Consider the following 19358-nt stretch of genomic DNA (forward strand, 5'->3'; position numbering starts at 1 on the left):
GAAAGGGGAGAAGGAAAGCCACCCATCTGTGGATACAGCCAAACTTATGCAGTTGCCTATTTGCGTAATTATCAGTGAACATATTAATTATTACCTAGAGGAGAATATATTCAAATTCAACGCTTACTCACACAGGAAGAAACAAAAGACACAATAAGAAAGAAAGAAAATCGAAATGAATAGCATTAGACTCTTCTTCCTCCTTTCCTCAATGAGACTTAAAGCCTTAACATATTGATTTTTATATATTTTCTGTTTATCTGTTTTGTCCACTTCAACTCTGCCAGTTGCCCCAGGCAATCAACAAAGCTACGCTTGTTCAGCCTTTGATCATCTCAGTGCTAAAAGATTAGCATATGCATACTCTCATCCTCCCCTTTATCCAGTTAATAAAGCTCCAAACTCCCTCTGCTGATGTTCAAGAAAGCAATCCGCTCCAGAGCCCCCAAAGATTTGCCCCCATTCCCTCCTCTGCTCAGGACTCAGAATGCTAACTACTATGCACGAGTTGTGTAAGTGCTTATCCACCGGTCCTCTGAGGAGCAATTCTTACTTGTTTGATGCAGTCCACGTTTGACAGACGTTCCCGGATCAGATTGGCCCAAAGCGCGTTGGGAATTTTCTAAAGAAAGAACAAAAAAAAAAAAAAAAAAAGGCTGCATATTCACAATTGAGTTCAAAAGGAATTTTATCATGCAGGCATATTCCGGTTAAAGGTGAACTGAGATGTCTGCTTGAAATAAATATATAAATAAAACTGTGTGAGCCCCAAGTCGTTAACATAGTAGATTAGAGAGTTAATAAGGGCATAAGAATCAGTGCTGAAGGCAAGCTGAGCACATTTCTTCTTGCCCAAGCCCACCTCCATGTACGTGGAAGCAGTGCCAAGTTTTGCACACTGACTACCATGCTGGACATCAAACTGGCAAAGGGAACCATAAGAATATCACACCCACACGTAGACTCTTTTACAGGTATCTGACTCACTACTTCACGTCAGCGCACGCAGCATTAGTGAAATGAACAGCCATCACGTGAGCTAAGCAGAATATCAACCACAGACAGTATGAAGAGAACCTAATTTTTAGGAAGTTTGTTTCACTTTTCTATTACTTCTCACTCTTTCATCATCCAGAAAGATTATTTAAAATTAATTGTAACGTTAAAGTTCCTTTTAATGTTAGTTTAATTTTCAGCTCATCAGTTCCAAATGGAATTGAAATAATACGTACCATGATTCTCAGTTGTGGTGTTTCTTTCAGGGACTTTCACTTTGACCATGCCTAGTGATGTTTTATAACATGGTATCTGCTATTGGGCAGAAGAACAAAGATCCTCCTCTACAGATTTATCGTTTTCCCACCCATGGTATTTCTTCCACTCTTACATAAGATTACCTGACAATGAATTAACAACACTCCTTCTTGTAGGAAATCGTCTTCACTCTCTTGTTAACTTAGGCCTTCATTCAATGCTTAGCCAGTTTAACCTTATAAAATACAAACCTTTAGCAATGCCAGTCTGAGCCAATGCCCGTTCGACCGAATGCTCTGCCTCAGCCTCATTCGTTTTGCCATTACTCAGAAACAATGCTGCTGTCAGATTCTCTGCCTCCCGAGGCATGGAATTATCTTTCACCTGACAATGTGAACTGGACTCTTTCTTCCAAGCACTTGCATACATTGTGGGTTCCCATCTCTTTGCCTAACCAAATAGCCTGATGGGCATAATCCTAAAAAGCAGCGTTTCTGTAGGCTTACATTGTACTAAGGGATGTAAATAGATATGGCAGAAGTGCGGCGGAAGGTTTCCTAGCACCGCTAATCGCAAAACAATTTCACCAGGAGCACTGAATGCACCACCACGTGAGTCACTACTTTAAAGTAGAGTGGAGAAAGCACTGCAGAACACACTAAAGAAAACAGCCCTCGCCCAGCAGTGGAAGAGACAAGGTGGCCCAGGCAGGCGATGGTTTTCTTGTTTTGTTTCTCTCTGCTGTCCCCAGTCCTCAGCACCCGTGGTAGTGTCAGCCATTCATCAGGCAACATCCGAGCAGGTGAAAGAGAAAAAGGGAAGGGAATTGCTGCGTCTCCTGAAAGTCAGCAGGTCCCACAGGACGGTGCGTCAAAGCCTCCCGCGGTCTCTCACTGCTGGAACCTGGGTCTGTGGCTTTGAGTCTGTCACCTTCCAAAGGTGCCTCATGCTGCTATCAGAAACAGCCAGCGTCTTGCTTGCTTCTTTGATGTGTCATGTCAAGACGGGCTAGCAACTGCCAGGGGTCCACTCTGCTAAGCTCTGCCAAAGCAATTTAAATTATACTACCTTCTTTCAGTGCAGCGGTATTCTTAGCGCTCTTTTGAGCAGGGTTTATTGCACAACAACAATCAAGGTGACACATGGGTATTTCTGTGCTTTAGCTACTTCTGCTCTCTGTGGCTCAACTCCACTCTCATTTCCTGGGCAGTTTTCTTCCCACTGTGCAGTGGCCTACAAAATCACTTTCAATAGCTTGCTTGTAGAGCACCTGATTATTGTATTAGAAACCATTAAATCCAACGCATACGTGGCATTATAAAGCACATTTACACATAAACTCATGAATACATCATGATAAGTGGGACTTCTCCTCCCAGGAATCTGCAAGAATGGAAATGATACACATACACCCAATGGCTGAAGCACTGTATCTTACTGAAGGCACACTGAGCCTGTCCCAAAATCCAGTTTGGTTAATGGAAAGACATGCTGCTTGAAATGTTAAACCTTCCAAAAGGCACAAGAAACTTAGTTTAGCATTTTGAAAATGGTGAATGTGTAGATTCAGCCTGTTTAGAGAAATATACGCAAAAAGGATGGGCTTTTTTTAATTTGTTGTTTTTTTTTTTTTAATGCATACGTAAGACTGGAACAGTTCCTATTTGTTTCTTCATAGTGGCTTCTTGAATAGACTACAACACTGACTATGCATAGGGAAGGATGCTGTGGGTCTTCCTCTCTTCTATGTCTTCTAAGAAATCATGAGGACATGATGCAACTGTAGAGCAGTTCTAAACGATGCAGTAATACACAAACACGTGTAACTCAGTATTGCATTGAAAGCACACCCATCTCACAAGCCTACAGCTAGCACAGCTGTGTCAGCTTCTTATTTTACCCATCAAACAGGAGCAGTGAAAGATGCAGTAGCTCATCATTAGACTCCACTATAGGAAAAACTTGAAGGTGCTTTCTATTAACGTTATAATAACTAGAGATGAGGGAATAATTTGCAATGATTTATCAAAAAATGTAGCCTCTTTTTCTGATCATGGAATATTTATTGGTAGCTCACGGTTCCTCAAATTTACTGAATATTCAAATATTTTACTTCTTTTTGGAATAGTTTTACATGCAGAATGAATCACATTTTGCTTTGAACAGTCAATATTTAAAATTCACTACTTCAGCTGTGCTCATTAGTAAGTGGCCAGGTGTGTTAGTGGATGATTGCATGTCCAAATTTAAAAATTGAGCTAAAGAGAATAATCACATACTTTAAATACCACGAATTCTTGTGCAGGTAAAACTCAAATGCTTTTTTTTTCTTATTAGAAGTGAACACAAAAGAGATGAAAGCATAGCTAAAGAGAAGTAAAATATGCGAACAAATATTTGCAGACCTTTTTGTAGCATTTGCCCAACTCTAGTAACATTGGCCTACTGACCCAAAAACGAACGACCTTTGGCACTGGGGTTAATTTAGCCCCAGTAACCTTATACAGGTGGAACGTTCCTCTAACATTAAATTGTGTCATGTGATCCTCACACTAGACTTTCAAAAACAGTCTTAGTTCATGCTTTTCCTCTTTCCATTTATTAAATTGCTTTGGCCGGCAGTACAACATTTTAAATGCCCCGGTTGTATCAAAGATTGCATATACAGCTATTGTTCTGTTCCTGAAGAGACATTCAAAACCTATTAGTGCTAATGGATGTTACGTATGCCACAGGAATCAAGTTTACTGCTTGTTTCAGAAGAACCTAGGGTCAGTTACGGCAAAAGTAGATGTAGCCAGCAGCCATGAAACAGCAAGAGGACAAGCAGTTCTTGAGATGATACTCTGCCTACATTTTAAGTTATTCTAAAGCTTCAATTGATTTAGAGGAAGCAAGGAGTTCCTCCTAGTTTTAGGAGCTCCACATGAAGAATCAAACTCGTGTAAAAGAACAAAAGAAACGATTGAGTGAAGACATCCACCCAGCATTTAGCATCTCAAAAACAAAGGCAAACTGCACAGTACTGAAACACCAACAAATTCTGCTCTTCAGGCACTCCTCACAGCCCTCACTACCCGATTAGCCTTGACATTTTTGTCTTTCATCATCCACACCGTCCATCTTTCTAAATCAAATAAGCCCAAAAGGACACCCTTGAAAATACATCTGTATAGTCTGAAATACATTAATAATTAGAATAATTAAACCAACGGGAATTTTTGTTTTAAATTCTCCCCATCTAAGTTGAAATTTATGAATCTAGTAAAACAATCTCTAATAATTAGAACTAAAATTTCGAATTGCATATTCTCAGTAAGAATCATTTTCTATCATCCCAGCCAAAAGCAAACCTTTTTGCCATCAAGTTCCATGAGTTCAGTGATGTCTTTCCTCTCAGATCTTTAAATATATCACTTGAGGTATCTCCAAACTTCACTCATTAATTCAGTGTAATAGACACTACTCTGTTTTCAACTTAGTTTTCTCAGGAAACCAAAATTATGAAATTACACTATCTACCATCACAGCAAATTCTGAATCTGTTGGCCAATTCAAACCAAATTTAGCAGGGATGCAGAATTCATACAGACATGAAATTCTTTCAGTTTTTATGAAAACAGGGGATGAAAGAGAAAAGAGCAACTCAGTCCGGTGGGCTTGCTAGAGAAGGTCACAGAAATACATTTCTTTCGATGAAAAACCTGGAATAGAGCAAATGGTGCACTTACAGTTGGACAGAGTGCACGCACCTGGGAATGGAATGATCTCCTGAGTCTACTGCTATTGCCTCAGCTTGAAAGCTTCCACAGTTTTCAATAACTGACTGAATTGTCATTCAACTTTTGAGTTAATGCACTGAGTTATTCGTGTCATGCTACAGAGAAATCAAATGCGCACGACTAAGTAGCTCTGTCAGATCAAAAAAGAGTTCTTTGCGTACATATTTTGTACTGAAGGAAGCCTCAGAGATTAATGCTTACTTCATGAAGATTACCAAATATGCTGAAAGGAGAAGACGCTTTGTTTAATGATAGAACGAAACTCTCTTTAAATGGTATCGAGCATTCCTGGACTTCTCTCAGTTTTGTCACTCATGTCCAAGGTTAACGTTATGAATCTCTCCAAGATAATGTTATTAATCTCCAAGATCTCTGTTATTGCATATTTTATTCCTCTTCTGCCCCTAATTCTATGTCCTGACATATTTTTTATATTTGTTAATATCTTCTTACGGAGCAGAGGCTGCCCTTCCTCTCTGAAGGACCCTGCACCTACGTAAGCATAAACCAATGTACGAACCACCTTAGATACAAGAATATTTACTCTGATCTGCTCAACATACAGCAGTGGAAATCATGGAAATGCCATCTAATTCTGAGAACTACCATTATTATATCCTCTTACACACCTGTTTTCTTTCTCTATATGCCTTTGCTTCCTTTGTCAGAGCTAATGTTTCCTTGGAAAGCAAAGTCTCCTGAGAGACATGTATGGCATCCAAATGTTTACAAAGCCGTATTGCCTGAGGAAAGAAAAAAAATACAGGATGAAATATCTGGGAAGAAAATGAAGCATTTTTTCAGCAGACTAGAGAAAGACAGGGAGCTTTCCTCGCCTTCAGTTTAAACAAACAGACTATACGTGTAACTTTAAACAGTATCAGACGAAGACATTCAGGAATCTACAGCTTTGAATAAGGCCTTTTTCATCTACCTTACCATAACATGGATTTGAAAGAAGAAAGTATTCTTCCTAGCATGCACACAGCACCATCATCTGTGAAGTTTCTGTGGTCAGCTCTCTCTGTGGTTCAAACACAACTTCGACATTTGCAGTGTGGACAAGGGAGACAAGCAGCCGTGCAAACAAAGCAGTGGGAAATATGGGAACACCGCAAACAGGCACTGATGGTTCTCCCCCCAAGTTCATGAATCCTAGCAGGCAGAGTTCTGCTGCATTACAGCAGTATCACCACCAGTACCCATGCAAGTTCTCACAGAGAGCTCACTTGAATGCTCCCATTTCACAGACAGGTTCTGGTAAATAACCCTATGAGTGCCACCCTTCAACTTGCCTTGTGCTCTTCTGTAACTTTGACCATTTTCACAAGTGCTGAGCTCAGTAAAAAGCAAGAAGGACCAAGGGCAGGGTTAGAGCCCTGAAAATGGCGTACTTACCATTGTGGTTTTACCAGAAGCAGGTGGACCGAGTATGCAAATTCTTGGAGCTAAGAAATGAGAATACGCGAATGTTAAGATGTAGAACAGAAAAATCCAAACCTGTTTCCTGCTGTTCTACTGCACAATAGAAACATAATCACAATGAAACAACTAGAAATCTGCCTGAACGTAAACCTCAGGATCGGGCTCCACTGAGGAGAAAGAAGGGGGAACACTCAGTCAGTGCCACCTCGGTCTGTCTTTAACCTCCAAGGCTAATGAGACTGATGTTCTAACTAAACACATCACTTAAGCATATTTCTATCTGTTTCAGTGGATGAATAGTTTACAGGGTGAACCAGAGCATAAGCGGGAACGTTTTCTCATCTCAGTTTGACTATTCCCAAATGATCGATTTAGAGCAGACATATTTTGCAATGAAAAAAAAAAAAAAGGTAGTTTGTGTTTGCAGGACAAGGCTACTTAAAAGCGACTGTTACCGTAATCACATCGGATGGGATCTTTGGAGATCATCTAAACTCTTTTCTCATTTTCCTTATTAAGTATGGTAGCAAAAACACCTAACTTTGGCAAAGCTTTTGGCTCCCATCACAAAAAAACCCCGCAACTTTACTTTTTAGTTGCAACTAAACAGCCGTGTCAGGGCTGAAAGAAGATTTAGATGTTGCAAAACTAAGCACTTTTTCCTCTACACTCTGACAGCTGCCTTCATGTTCTCGAGTCAGTGTTGAAAGCCCTTTTTTTCTCCTCTCTGTATCTTGTATTTCTCTGCTGCATGTCGCCCACCCGAGATGGGGAGAAACGCAACCCACAGCTCGGAATTCTCAATCCTGCCACCAATTCCATTCCACTTACAGCTTGGCAAGGCAGAAAAAAAAAAAAAAGAAGGAAAATGGAGAAACTCTCAGGAAAGTATTTGGGACTTCTTGCACGACCGTATTTTGGGCTGCAATCCCTTGAGCTGTCATTTTCTATTAACGCCTTTGATGTTTTCTTGGGAAAATAAAAAAGAGGCCATCTACAGAAGGGATTGACAAGTGCTTACTGGGAGTAACACAGGTCAAAACAGAGGAGGGATCTGCTCGCCCCCAAACCTCTTCAGTTCTTGATAACCGAGGGAGATGCAGTGTCTGATGACAGCAGGCACGGAAGGATGTGAAATGTATTTTTATGAGGCCTTCCACGCACTTAACAGTTCTTGGGCAGGTGCAATTTTTAAACATACATGAAACCCAAATTACGGATTCATCTTTACAAAGTTATCTGACTCAGAAGGTTTAAGAAAAACTCCCCCTTATTGGTTCTTGCAAGTGCAACAGAACTAGTACACAATGTAGAAAAATACTTTAAAAGGATACATCAGCTGTTTTTATCACCTAATTTCTTTCAAATGTAATGTGATTAAATCCTAGGGCTTTTTTTTTTTAATCTAACACCTTGAAACTCCAGCCCGATACTTAGGAATTATTTATAAACAGCGTCATAAAAGAGTGCTCGGGTGCCAACACTAATCAACTTCTTCAAACCACTTCAAAGAAAATCAAAAAACCTTTCCATCCACAGATCCTTTTGAGGTTTAACTAGGAGCATGATTTAAAATTCACAAGAAAACCCTTAGGTATTGAAGCTTTAATACACAGCTTTCTTGGACAAACGTTTGATAAAAAACGAAACATACCATTATATACACCATATCATGCTTTAATATTGCCCAGGGCTACTGTAAATGCTCACTTTGTACTAAATCTGGTTTTCTCTCTGCTTAGTGACTCGCAGCAGATGGGGCAGCGTAATTCACTGATTTACTCATTTGCACACTTGTAAGACTCTTCTAAAGCATTCTCCCCAAACATCTGACACGAGGGCACAAGCAGGACACCCCTGGATGTCACGTTTAACCCCCTCCGATGAGCAGACAGCCAGTGCTTAATACTGGAGGTCTGGGCCTCCGGTCCCTAAATGAAGTCAGAAAAATCTGGAAAATTCCTTTTCCTGCAGTAATAAATCATATTTCATTCCGTGCTTAGTCTCGATGTTACAGGATTTACTCTTCCAAGCACTCTTAAGTTTTAACGTTCAAGGATGCTCTTAGCAAGAAAACAAAATGGATCCTGGAATAATGAAGAACAGCTGGACTCTCTGCATTCCATTTGGGTCCAAAAGAGTCTACGATTAATATTAATGCAATAAAATCTGCTTAATTTGTAAGGGAAATTCCTTGTCAGAGAGGAAGAGCACATAGTACATGAAGAACATTCTTGCAGAACTTTGTTACATTCCTTCAGAGGTACAATTGTAAAGCAAAAGCTCACAGAAATGCCGCTTGGATCCTGAAAGCTCTCTTTGTTAACAAAGACCAAGATACAACGTAGAAAATTTGCATCTTCGTATATTAAAGAATTCTCAATTTTCATATCTTTCATTAAGGTTTTTAGAAGGATCACACAAAAGAATAGCACAGAACTGGAAGTACAAACCCGCTGGCATGCATCTGACCTAGCAGCTTTCTGAGGCAGTTGTGAGCTATAATCATCATTAGACTTGTTTATATTTTTAAGAGTACTTTAGATCCTATTATTAATTAAAAAGGTTTTCTAACTTCACACCTGGGATAGATGCAACACTCCTTTTCCACACGTCTCTGTTTGAAATTTTCTCTAGGGCTAAAGCTGTCTAGCAAGGCAGGATCATGAAAATTCATTGCTTTACTGATGGCTCTAATAAGGGTTTTTTTTCTTCTAAATAGTCAGCACCTTCTGCCATGATCAAAAAGGTAAAATCAACCCCGTTACAGATTTCCGTTACATTCTTTTCCGTATAATTTATTTCTAAAACAACATTTAGTCTCTAATTTTAATTGGAGCGCCTTCCCCTTCTTAATAGCTTGTTCCAGACCAAAAGCAGACAGCGATTTTCCTCTGACAAACAACTGCTGTAGTTCTATCTTTAGCCTCCAAGTACTGAAGCCACAAAATGGAAACCCTCCTAATTCCTCTCAAATAATTCTGTGGGGCTCAACAACAAATGGTAGAGTAACGCAGAGAAATCTTATCAGCATTCCATCAAGCTGAAATTCCTCTGCAAATTGCCCACGGGCCTATAAAACAGATGGATTACTGGTGCTGCCCACATCAGGAAGGGTCGGGCATAATTTGCAGGATTGGATATTTCTTTTTGGTTTCGAAACTGAGCAGCGTCTCAGTCAACATCCATCTGATCCCTACCACGATGTATAGAGAGCTCAGAGCACCTCCAGCGATAATGACTTCCTTGATGCTGCAGCAGAACTTTCATAATGGTTTACTCTGGTTTTAAAGAAACATCAAAGCAACATGACACCAGCTATTCCTGACAGCTCACGCAGAACAAAAATTAGAGTTCCGTTGTGCATATCCAAATAGAATCTGCCTAAGGGTGAACAGTTTGTAAATCAAATAATTTGATTGAGTGTACATGCTTTTATTGTGCAGAGTACAGCCTTCCCATTCAATTTACCAGGTTTTGTTATCCGTACAAGTAGGCACACTCACTGTTCCTTCATCTGAGATGCCACTGAGCGGTGGAACTCATTAACAACAGCTAGTAACTAACTAATCAAAAACCAGAGAATCTGCCAGCCCAGGTAGAATGGGAAACCAAATTTACACCTGACAAAAGGAGTAATTAGCAAGCTTAAAGACAACAGGAAATATCAGATGGGGCACAGAACACATTAATAATTGATACAATAGAACTCTTTATTATTCCCTTAGAGGGTTTCATTGTTATAACTGTTATAAGTGTATTTTTATTAGATTACTCACTTAAAAAAAAAAAAAAAAGAAGAAGAAGAAATTAAAAGCATCTTACTTATAACTACTCCAAAATGCTCATTTCTTTTTATCCTTCCAAGGCATGGTCTGAAACCTTTTATCCATCCTTTGCCAACCGAAATGCCTTTTCTGAACAGCTCTTTGCAAATAAGGCACTGTCTCTAGTCTTTCCGTTTTACTTACCATCATCGTTGTGCTGCTTTAAATGCTCTATCATAAACTGAATGGGGTCCTCTGGCTTATGAATTAACAGCTCTTCGAGCATGTTCTGAAAAGCAACAGGACAAAGTCAGAGGAAAATTAAAGGGCTCTACAGTCGTGATATGTTGCAATCTTACAGCAAGGTGACGATGAGGATCTTATTAACTCATTTTCTGAGGTCCCCTTCAACAGACAAAATAGGGAATATAAACCCTATTTTAGAGGCTGAAAAAGTAAAATATGGTTTTACAAAGCCCCCGTCAATAAAAAAAAAATAAATGAATGAAATGAAATGAAAACCTCAAAGCAATTTGCTTTTGCTTATTTATGAAGCACACGGAGACCTGAAGGGTTTGGCTCCAGTGGCGTCATGGTTGAGCCAGCGCTGCCATCAACCCACACAGGCAGCACCAAACCAGCCACCTTAGCATCTCTTTGTGGCAAGTTAAACCTCTGGCACATCCCCACAAATGCCCAGCGAGCCTGGAGGGCCGTGGGATAAACGGGACCCGCAGGAAACACACACAACTGCACAAAACCAACCAATCAAAACCACAAAAGCGGCACATTTCACTGCTTTAACCCCGCTGCTCTCCCTCCTGCCGGAAAACTAGCGGGGAAAAAAGGATTTAAAGCCCTTTTCTGAGTTTTGATTTTGGATTCCGCTCTCTTATTGCATGGTTGAGGCTGTGGGGGAAGCGGAGGTATGGCACCTAAACTGCCCTGCTCTCTGCACTGACTGCAGCTCTATGGGCAAGCACTGCCTCCGTAGATTTTGTCCTCAGACATTTCAGCACAGCTGAGAATTCTGTAATTAAAAGGAAACCTCAAACAGCAGCGACCGTGCCGAGTTAATTATCGTCTCCTGAGATGCTTACCAACGGAACAGGACGCCATAACGCTTTTCCATTTAGCAGCAAATGCCACAAAGTCGGCATCCTCCAAGAAATTCTATACCGAGTGCCTTTTATTTACGCGTTCTATTTCCTTTTCTACTTCACTGGAATAATTACACGGCTCTGTTTTGTTTATGAACTGCTTCACACGCAAACCCCGGCGCATCCAGTGCTCAGCAGCAACCAGCACTAAGTACAAAACTCAGGTTTTTACTGAAAGTCCACCCGACAACCATCGCTTCGCAGCGTTTATTCAGACTACAACACCTGATTTGGGCACCACAGTTATCACCCAGTTTGAAATGAGCAGAGAAAACTCAGCTTTTTGAAAATGGTGCAGGCCGACAGCGATAGAGCCTCTCTCCCTGTTCTGTGCCCTCGTCTTACCAGTTCTTACATGCCCCCCACTCCACCCCCCATTTTATTCACTTTCGCTCATCTGAGTTTAATTTGGCGTGGGCAGTGTATGTATATATGCCCCCTTTCCCTGTGACGCTGGAGGCCGTGAGGAAAGCCGGGCTCCCCAGGCGGGGCGACACCGGGCTGCCCCTCCCCGCCCCCGTTCACCTGCAGGAGCCGGAAAAGCCCCCGCTGCTCCGCGTAGTCGCCCACCGACGGCGGCCACGGCCGGGCGGGGGCGTCCATGGCCGCCCCTAGCAACCATCCGCGGCGCTGCGTTGCTATGGAATGACGTCACTAGCCAGCGACGCAGAGGGGCCCGCCCCGCGACATGAGGGGGGCGCTACGAGCGCCCCGTTGCGCAGCACGCGAGGTGACGTCATAGAACAGCGACGGTTGCTACGGAGACGGCGGCGGTTGCTAGGGACGCGGCGCGCTGAGCCCGGCCCAGGCCCTACCGCCCCGCACGTCGGTACGGAGCCGCGGGGTTAAGGGGGAGGCCCGGCCTGGTTTTCTGCGGCAGGGAAGGGGTGAGGACGTTGAGGCCCTCGGGCCTGCCGATGGAAATCGAAGGGCCAAGCCCGGCCGGGGACGGGCAGAGGCGCTCCGCTTATCCCGCGCTGCCCCTCAGTCCGCCACCCGCATGTTCGCGCTTTCAAGCCGCATGGGCAATGGTTTTACACCGGCAAAAAGAAGACATCGCTCCCTGCGGCCCTTTCCCAGCGCTGTGACTGATGCATTGCCGCGTTATGTTTACAGCAGGCCCACTCGGGTTTATGGCAGCTGATTGTCAGCGGCCTCCCCGGGCTCTCTGCCTCTTTTTCAGCATCGTTACTACCGCGATGACTTACTGCCTGGGGCCCGGGGACCGTCGCGCTTTGACGCCGTATATCTTCTCCTTTTTTTTAATCTTTTTGGCGGTGGTGTTGTTTTCCTCTAACTTGCACAATTCCAACTCGGGTGAAAGATAAGAGTTACACACACAGAATCACGTCATCTCTAAAAAGTAAGCTCCTTCTCTCTCTCCTTTTCTCCCAGATTCCAACAGAGGGAAAACATGAACGAGGTAAAGGCTACCCTAAAAATCATAGAAGACAACTACAAGCTCTTCCTGCAGCAGCAGTTCACATTTATCGGAGCTCTGCAACACACCCGAGAGAATGCACACGACACGATCAGACCTGTGGCAAGCATCAGCCAGGTACAAAATGCTCAGGGCAAAAGTGTCTGCTGAGGGGAACTGGACACAGCGCAGTGCTGCCGTGCACTTGGGCCTAATTTGGCAATGAATTAATGTTTTGATTAAGGGTGGATACACAGCAACTTGCTACTGATGTCTGTGCATTACTGCGAAGGAGCAGCAAAAGATTAAGCAGGGGAAGTCTAACAGAGGTGTTCCTTTCCCCACTGACAGAAAAGGAATTATATTGCTCAGCATTGCTTTAGGATTTAGCTTAACGCTGTCATTTCACTGCTGGGGCATAGCCAGAAATACAGGGTATGATAAACAATCAAACAGACCCTCCCTCCCCAGCCCCACGTGGAATCAGTAATCCTTAACTTGCTGTAAGCAGCGTGCTTGCCTCTTCCCCTGGTATTGGTGCTGCTGTATCTTTCTGTAGTGCTTATTAAAAATAATGGCTGTGTTACAGAGATAGGATGATGGATCGAGGGCCAAAACTCCCAAGTGGGCTAGGTGTTCTCTGGGCTGGTAAGTGAATTGTCTTGGAATTTTTAAAGCGGGATGTTTTAAGTAGTGCAAAATTCAATCACTGGAAGACAAAGGGGGAAGAAAAACCCAAACAGAACTAGAATTGTGGATGAGAAAGCAGAACCAAGGCACAAAGCCCTGATGCACACCAAAGCCAGCCTGAAGGCCAAGCTCTTATCAGGATTAAGAAACAAAAGCAAGCTGGTTGTATGTCTGAGGGCTGACTTAGTTCTGTCATACAGGCTTTGTTCCTAACATTGAAGAGGACCCCCACAGATATTAAGCTTTTTTCCCCCCCAAAAAAATAGGCATTGAAGTTTTGTATAGCATTATGTTGTTTTTAAAAGCACAGATATTTCAGAAGCATAGAGCAAGCTTGGACTCTGCTTCCTGGCAGGGGTGGAAGACCTGCTTTTTGTAGGGGTGAAACCTCCTAGCAACTACTTCAGCCATTACACTGATCCACAGTGTCACCTGTGATGCAGTGACGTGGACTTAGTGGTGGCAAACCTTCCTGCATGGGTAGTCCTAAGGGTATAACCATGTCACTTTAGAGGGAGGATGGAAGAAGGAAGAGATTGTTACTGGGGAGAACAGGGAACAATTGGTACAGCCCATGGCAGTGGGCTGTTGTGTAGGAATTGAAACAAAGAAATCTCACTGGGACAAAACCAGACATCCATTTGGTTTCACTACCATTCTCCTGCCTTATTCCAATCCTATTTTGAATTTTGCATAGGAGGGCATAGGAATGAAAGCAACAAATACCTGTGCTGTCACCTGCTTCAATCAGAGACTCAAATAACCCAGCAAGTGCCTCCGCTGCTGAGCCTGGCTGTGCTCGTGGCTTCGGTCCAGCTCCCCCTGAGCTTCCCAGGCTGCAGCTTAAGAGCCAGCAACTGTCTGCTGCAGAGCTGGGCGGTCATTTCAAGCTGTTGCTCATGTTGTCCTGGTCCCCTCCCGGATATGTAGGTGCATTAACTCTCTTCTGTTGATAAGGACAGAAGGAAGTCCTGTAATCCTGTTGATGAACACCCAGACTAAAATGTTATTCTCTTTAGGACTATTTCTGCTCAGAGCAGCAATAAAAAAAAATCCTTCCACTCACATGGACACAACACACAATGAACATAGAGGAAGGAGAAATCTGTAGTGGAAATGGATCCTTAGGGGCCTTTTTTATTTTTCTTACAAACCTGCTGAGAATTTGCCCTAGTGCATAGCATGGCTGTTCTGTATGCGCAGAGCATACCGCTGTTAGACCGGTTCCTTTGCTCTTATGTTGAAAGTCTTACAGAAAACACTAAAGGTGTTAGAGTCCAGCTATGGCTGCCAACCCCACCAACTCTGTGTTTTATATTACTACTACTCACGTCTGAAGTGTCTGTAATGTCTTTGGAGCAGATACTTAATCTCCTGGCATAGTGTTTCATCATGCAATGCCATTCACTGAGTAACAAAACCATTCAAGGCAATTAGGGAATTATCATTGCTATAATGGGTTGGTAAGGACCACTCAGGTTAAATGGTTTTAATTTTGCTGTCACAGCTAATGGTGCCAAATGAACTATGAAGAATGTGCACATATGCAAGCACATCCAGGGTACTACTCCAAAACACTCCCACTTTGGCCACCACCCCCATCTCCCACCCTATCCTATGCAAGCAGCTGTGGCAGCAGAGAAGCCAGAAAACTCCCTGCTTACACCCAACCCCTTTCTGCAGCAGAGCTGTGTTTTTGGCTGCAGCACTGCCATACTTCTCCAAAGAGGGAAGGAAAGCTCATCGCCATGCTGACAAGCAGATCCATTACCCCAGCCCTCTTCAGCCATGATGAATGATGAGCAAACATCTCAGGCATGCCCTAGAAGGCTTAGTGCTTGCCACTGTATCAGTTTCCGTAGTGGCTCATTCCTTCAGTCACACCAGAAAGTATCTGCTATTCGCTAACCCTAAGCAACTTTGCAGCATATCACAATGTAATTTAACATGCATGACCGTGTCTTTCCCCATGTTGCACTCTGCAGGTACAGTCCTACATGGACCACTACTGTAACAATTTAACGGACAGGCGTATCCTCACCATGTTCCTAAACATCTGTAACGACCTGGGCAATCTCTGCCACAAGTTGGAAACTGTACATCCTGGTAACAACACAACCAATGAGATTTTGGAAAGATGCAAGCTGCTCCTTAACCACAGCAACGATCTGAGCGCCATCCGAGCTAAGTATGTCCCTCCATCAGCTGAGTTCTGTGGAGACAACTGTCGACACAGGAAGACTGTTGCAAGAACGCGTATTCCTACTTGACTTCTCTGTTGGTTTCTGTTATAACACCATTCTGGCTCCCCCCTGCTATTCCTGCTCTGTGTATAGTTAATTTCTGCGGAGCAGGTGTTTGTACGTGCTCTTGAACTCTTGCAGACTGAGTCCAGCAGCCGCAATGCTGTGTGCAGCACAGCTCCTTTCTCAAGTTCTATCAGTGCCCTTTTGTTCTGGGGACACCGCTATCTACATTTCCACCCTTCCCCATGGGCCTCAGGGTGGCACTGCTGGGCTCACCAGGGCTGCGTTGCCTGGACTACTCAGCGAATGTTTCCTCCTGTCCCACAGATACCCCCACGACGTTGTGAATCACCTGAGCTGCGATGAAGCAAAGAATCACTTTGGAGGTGTGGTGAGCCTCATCCCCATCGTCCTAGATGGCGTGAAGGAGTGGGTATCCCGCACTGAGAAGCTGCCACGGCGCATGCTCTGTAACGTGAGTGGTGGAAGTGCTGCCTCTGAGAAGAGGTCACCCCAGGATGCAGCAGCTAGGGCAGCCATTTCCCCCACAACACCTTCCGTCCACCTCGAAACTCAGACCTCAATTAGTAACAAAGATTGCGTACAAGTGCAGGGGAATAAGCAGGTCAGAAGGAAGCACGTGACTGACAGAGAAAATCACTGTGGGAAACTTAAAGGCCCCTGGAAACCACCTGGCAGACATGCCTTTTAAAGGAACAAAGTTCGTGCGTCTTCCACTTACCGCCTTTAATCAGGTGGCTGATTAAAGATAGCGAAATGAACGCTAGAGATCCAAGTTCTGAAGAGTTAGTCCTGCCCGATACATCCTCCTCTTCCTTGCTGTCGTTTCCACTCTCCTCCTGAAAGTCAGATCTCAACAGAAGCAGCTTTATCACACACGGTCCCTTTGGCAAGTATCGCGGTGAGAGTAACAGTGAGGAGTAATCAGGTTCAAATCACACTGGGCTTATCCATAAGATCAGCCCCCCCCAGCTGATCCCATGGAAATCGCCTGCTTTTTGGACCAAAGAATCAGTGTTGACAGGACCCTAATGCTATTGGCTACAGGAAAGGTCAGCATGCTTTAGCTACACCACCGGGGCCCCGCTGGGTCCCTGCAGATCCTCACACCATCATCAGTACACACCACCCAGGACATTTTCCCTATGCCTGGTTTGACTCCTTTGCTGTCAGCAGGGCTAGAGGTATAAAGGATTCCTCCCCAGACCTCTGCAAAGCTAACGGGAGGTACTTTCCATTAAGCATGGTTAATGGGAATCTAAGGGAAGCGGAGACAGAGAAAGCTGTGGCCATTTTCAGATGGTTCCTTTCTTTACAAACTGCAAGTTAAAAAAGCGTCTCTCCCCTTTTTCAAGAAAAGAACCCAGCTTCCTTGATTTCCAAGGGTGTCACGATGCCTAGCTCATTAAAACTGAAAGGCTTGGAAATAGTCTCACGCTGCTTTTATAACAGCGCTTTGCAATTCCGGCACAATACGTTCCTAACAGTGCTGAGAACAGCTTTCCTCCCAGCCCGCTTAGGGGGCTCAGCAGAGTCACAGAGCCCCCATTCCCTGCAGTCGATGTGCATCTGTGGTGGTGCTTTTATTCAAATACACTTAGCTACTAACTTAGGTCAATAATGCAACGTCTTCCCCGTGTCTGACTGCTCTTTTCCCCTCCCACAGGCAAATTAGCTCCTGTTCTTTGCTTCCTGCTGGAAGACACTCCTGAATAAACCATTTCCCCTTGCACACTTGGCTCAGTTTGCTAAAATTGTGGAAAGCTGTTTGCCTTATGACCAGATTTTGGCAACAGGCGGCCAAAACAGAAGGGAGAATTAACACAACATAGAGGAGGGAGCATAGGAAGGAACGATAGCTCATGAAGTAGGAAGTCGTTTCAGGAGCACTGTTATTCCTCACATAGCCCCACCTTCTTCTGCGCTTTCTTTCCCTCCCCTGCCTCCACGTGCTGCTCTCTAATACATCTGCCCATCTGGAGAAGAAGCTTGTTTTTATGAGGCATCGTGATCCAACTGAATTGAAACATGAACTCCCAAATGACAACGACCCTTCCTGAGGCCACGCAGACTCCTGGGCAGTAACGGGGCCACAGCAGCGAGATGTGAGCACTGCCATGCAGGCTTCATTATGGAGCTGCGCTGCAGAAGCAGCTTCAGGAGGGAAATCAAAGCTGTCTGCAGCTGCCTCGTTGTGTTTCGTGTTGCAAAGATAAGTGTCTGATAACAGTTGCTGGCCTGGAAAGTTTTCCCAACCCAGCACAGCTATGTCGACTAGAGGGTGACAAGTGTTGGGACACCAGGGATACAATTCCCAGCTCTCTTTTCTGGTTGTCGCAATGCCAGCTACCAAAGCATTTCAGTTTGAACGTGCAGGCTCTAATCAGACTGCAGTTATGCTCCACTTGGGAGCTCCTCTCAGCTCCCCCAGCACACAACAGCACAGTCTGCACATCAGAGCAGTGCCACCAGAGCTGCTGCCCTTCCAGCCCTGCTGTTAGCACTCATGCTTGACAGAGGTCTGACACACAAGAAACTCAATTCACAGACTTTAGCAGTCGTTTCTAACCTGGCCTTATCCTTTCAAGCAGTCTTAGGCAAAATCTGAAGAGACAAGCAGGAAAATGAGCACATAAAACTGCAGTCTGGGGTTTGGTAATGACATGACCAGGATCTGTTGGAAAGCAGCAAAGTTAAACCTCACAAAAACAGACAGACAAATTACTTAATTTCCATACAATTTCTCCTCTTCCAGAGTGGATGGACACTTCAAAAGACAAGAAGATACAGCAAGAACTGTTTTTCTCTCTTACAAATCAAGCTGTTTGAGGCTTTTACATAAACAGGGTGTAAATGCCAAACACAGAAGTGCCATAAAGTTTTACTTTAGCCTCTGACAGCATAAAATCATGGGAGATGCAGCTGGCACCGAGCTGATGTACGCCAATAAACGCTGTGTTTCTTTCAGACACCGAGAGGGACGCAGGGTGGTAGGGAGCAGAGCTCAGAGGGACCCTGGCACCTGTCACTGCCTTTGGGTAAGGGTCACCCCTGACTTCTGCCAGTGTGCAAGCAAGAAGCTGTGCAAGTTAAATGTCCGTCCCTGGAGCCCCAAATGCTGAGACGTGGGGCACTGAATGCCCAATGCTTCACCTGCAAAGCTCTGTAGCCAGCTACTTTCCAACTCAGGCCTATTGCACTGGTAGCGAAGTGGTGGAAATAAATCAAGGTCAACCAGCAAAAGCACTTAAAAGTCAGGAAATAAAGTTATTGATTTCCCTCCCTGGTGCCTGTTGCGTATTTGTTATTGTGTGCAGCCAGGTTTACAAACTACCAAGCTATTACTTAGCGTGGGTTTTGTTTCTTCTTGTTGTACCTTGGGGGCACACTCCTGCGGGCAACACACACCTGCTATTTTTACACTGGCACATTCGGCTTTCCAGCTCCATGCTTCTTAAGGGATGTGCAAAAGGGACTCAAAATGAGCTCAGATAACTTTCTGCTTCCCTGTCCGATGCAGGAGGCCCAAAGCCAGCTTTCCCTACCCCTCAACACCTGGAATAAGGCTTAGGGTAACTTTTAGACAACATTCT

The 19358-nt window shown here is 44.0% G+C and overlaps 2 protein-coding genes across 8 annotated transcripts in view; one reads left to right on the forward strand and one right to left on the reverse strand.

Annotated features, from left to right (window-relative positions):
* AK8 (adenylate kinase 8) overlaps positions 1 to 12068 on the reverse strand; it is a 63874-nt gene extending 51806 nt beyond the window's left edge. The window contains exons 1-5 of one of the 5 annotated variants that reach the window (XM_021413593.1): positions 11914 to 12068; positions 10433 to 10517; positions 6435 to 6484; positions 5666 to 5779; positions 554 to 622 (exon numbers count right to left, since the gene is read on the reverse strand). In XM_021413593.1, coding sequence (XP_021269268.1) covers positions 554 to 622; positions 5666 to 5779; positions 6435 to 6484; positions 10433 to 10517; positions 11914 to 11991 — 396 coding nt within the window. In that variant the 5' untranslated portion in view covers positions 11992 to 12068. Of the gene's footprint in view, positions 1 to 553; positions 623 to 5665; positions 5780 to 6434; positions 6485 to 10432; positions 10521 to 11913 lie in introns of those variants that run through there. The other 4 variants (XM_021413596.1, XM_021413594.1, XM_021413597.1 and 1 more) reach the window with 4 other exon arrangements.
* SPACA9 (sperm acrosome associated 9) lies at positions 12089 to 19048 on the forward strand. 3 transcript variants are annotated; one of them, XM_021413604.1, is made up of 5 exons: positions 12133 to 12275; positions 12784 to 12946; positions 15484 to 15686; positions 16072 to 16219; positions 17432 to 19048. In XM_021413604.1, exons 2-5 carry the CDS (start codon positions 12803 to 12805, stop codon positions 17438 to 17440), a joined length of 504 nt encoding a protein of 167 aa, XP_021269279.1. In that variant the 5' UTR covers positions 12133 to 12275; positions 12784 to 12802; the 3' UTR covers positions 17441 to 19048. The 3 variants fall into 3 exon arrangements, with proteins under 3 accessions (XP_021269278.1, XP_021269277.1, XP_021269279.1); XM_021413603.1 differs by having other exon boundaries at positions 12089 to 12217; positions 16072 to 19048; XM_021413602.1 differs by having other exon boundaries at positions 12130 to 12275; positions 16072 to 19048.

This window comes from Numida meleagris, chromosome 16, assembly GCF_002078875.1.
Source record: "Numida meleagris isolate 19003 breed g44 Domestic line chromosome 16, NumMel1.0, whole genome shotgun sequence".
Lineage (NCBI taxonomy): Eukaryota > Metazoa > Chordata > Aves > Galliformes > Numididae > Numida > Numida meleagris.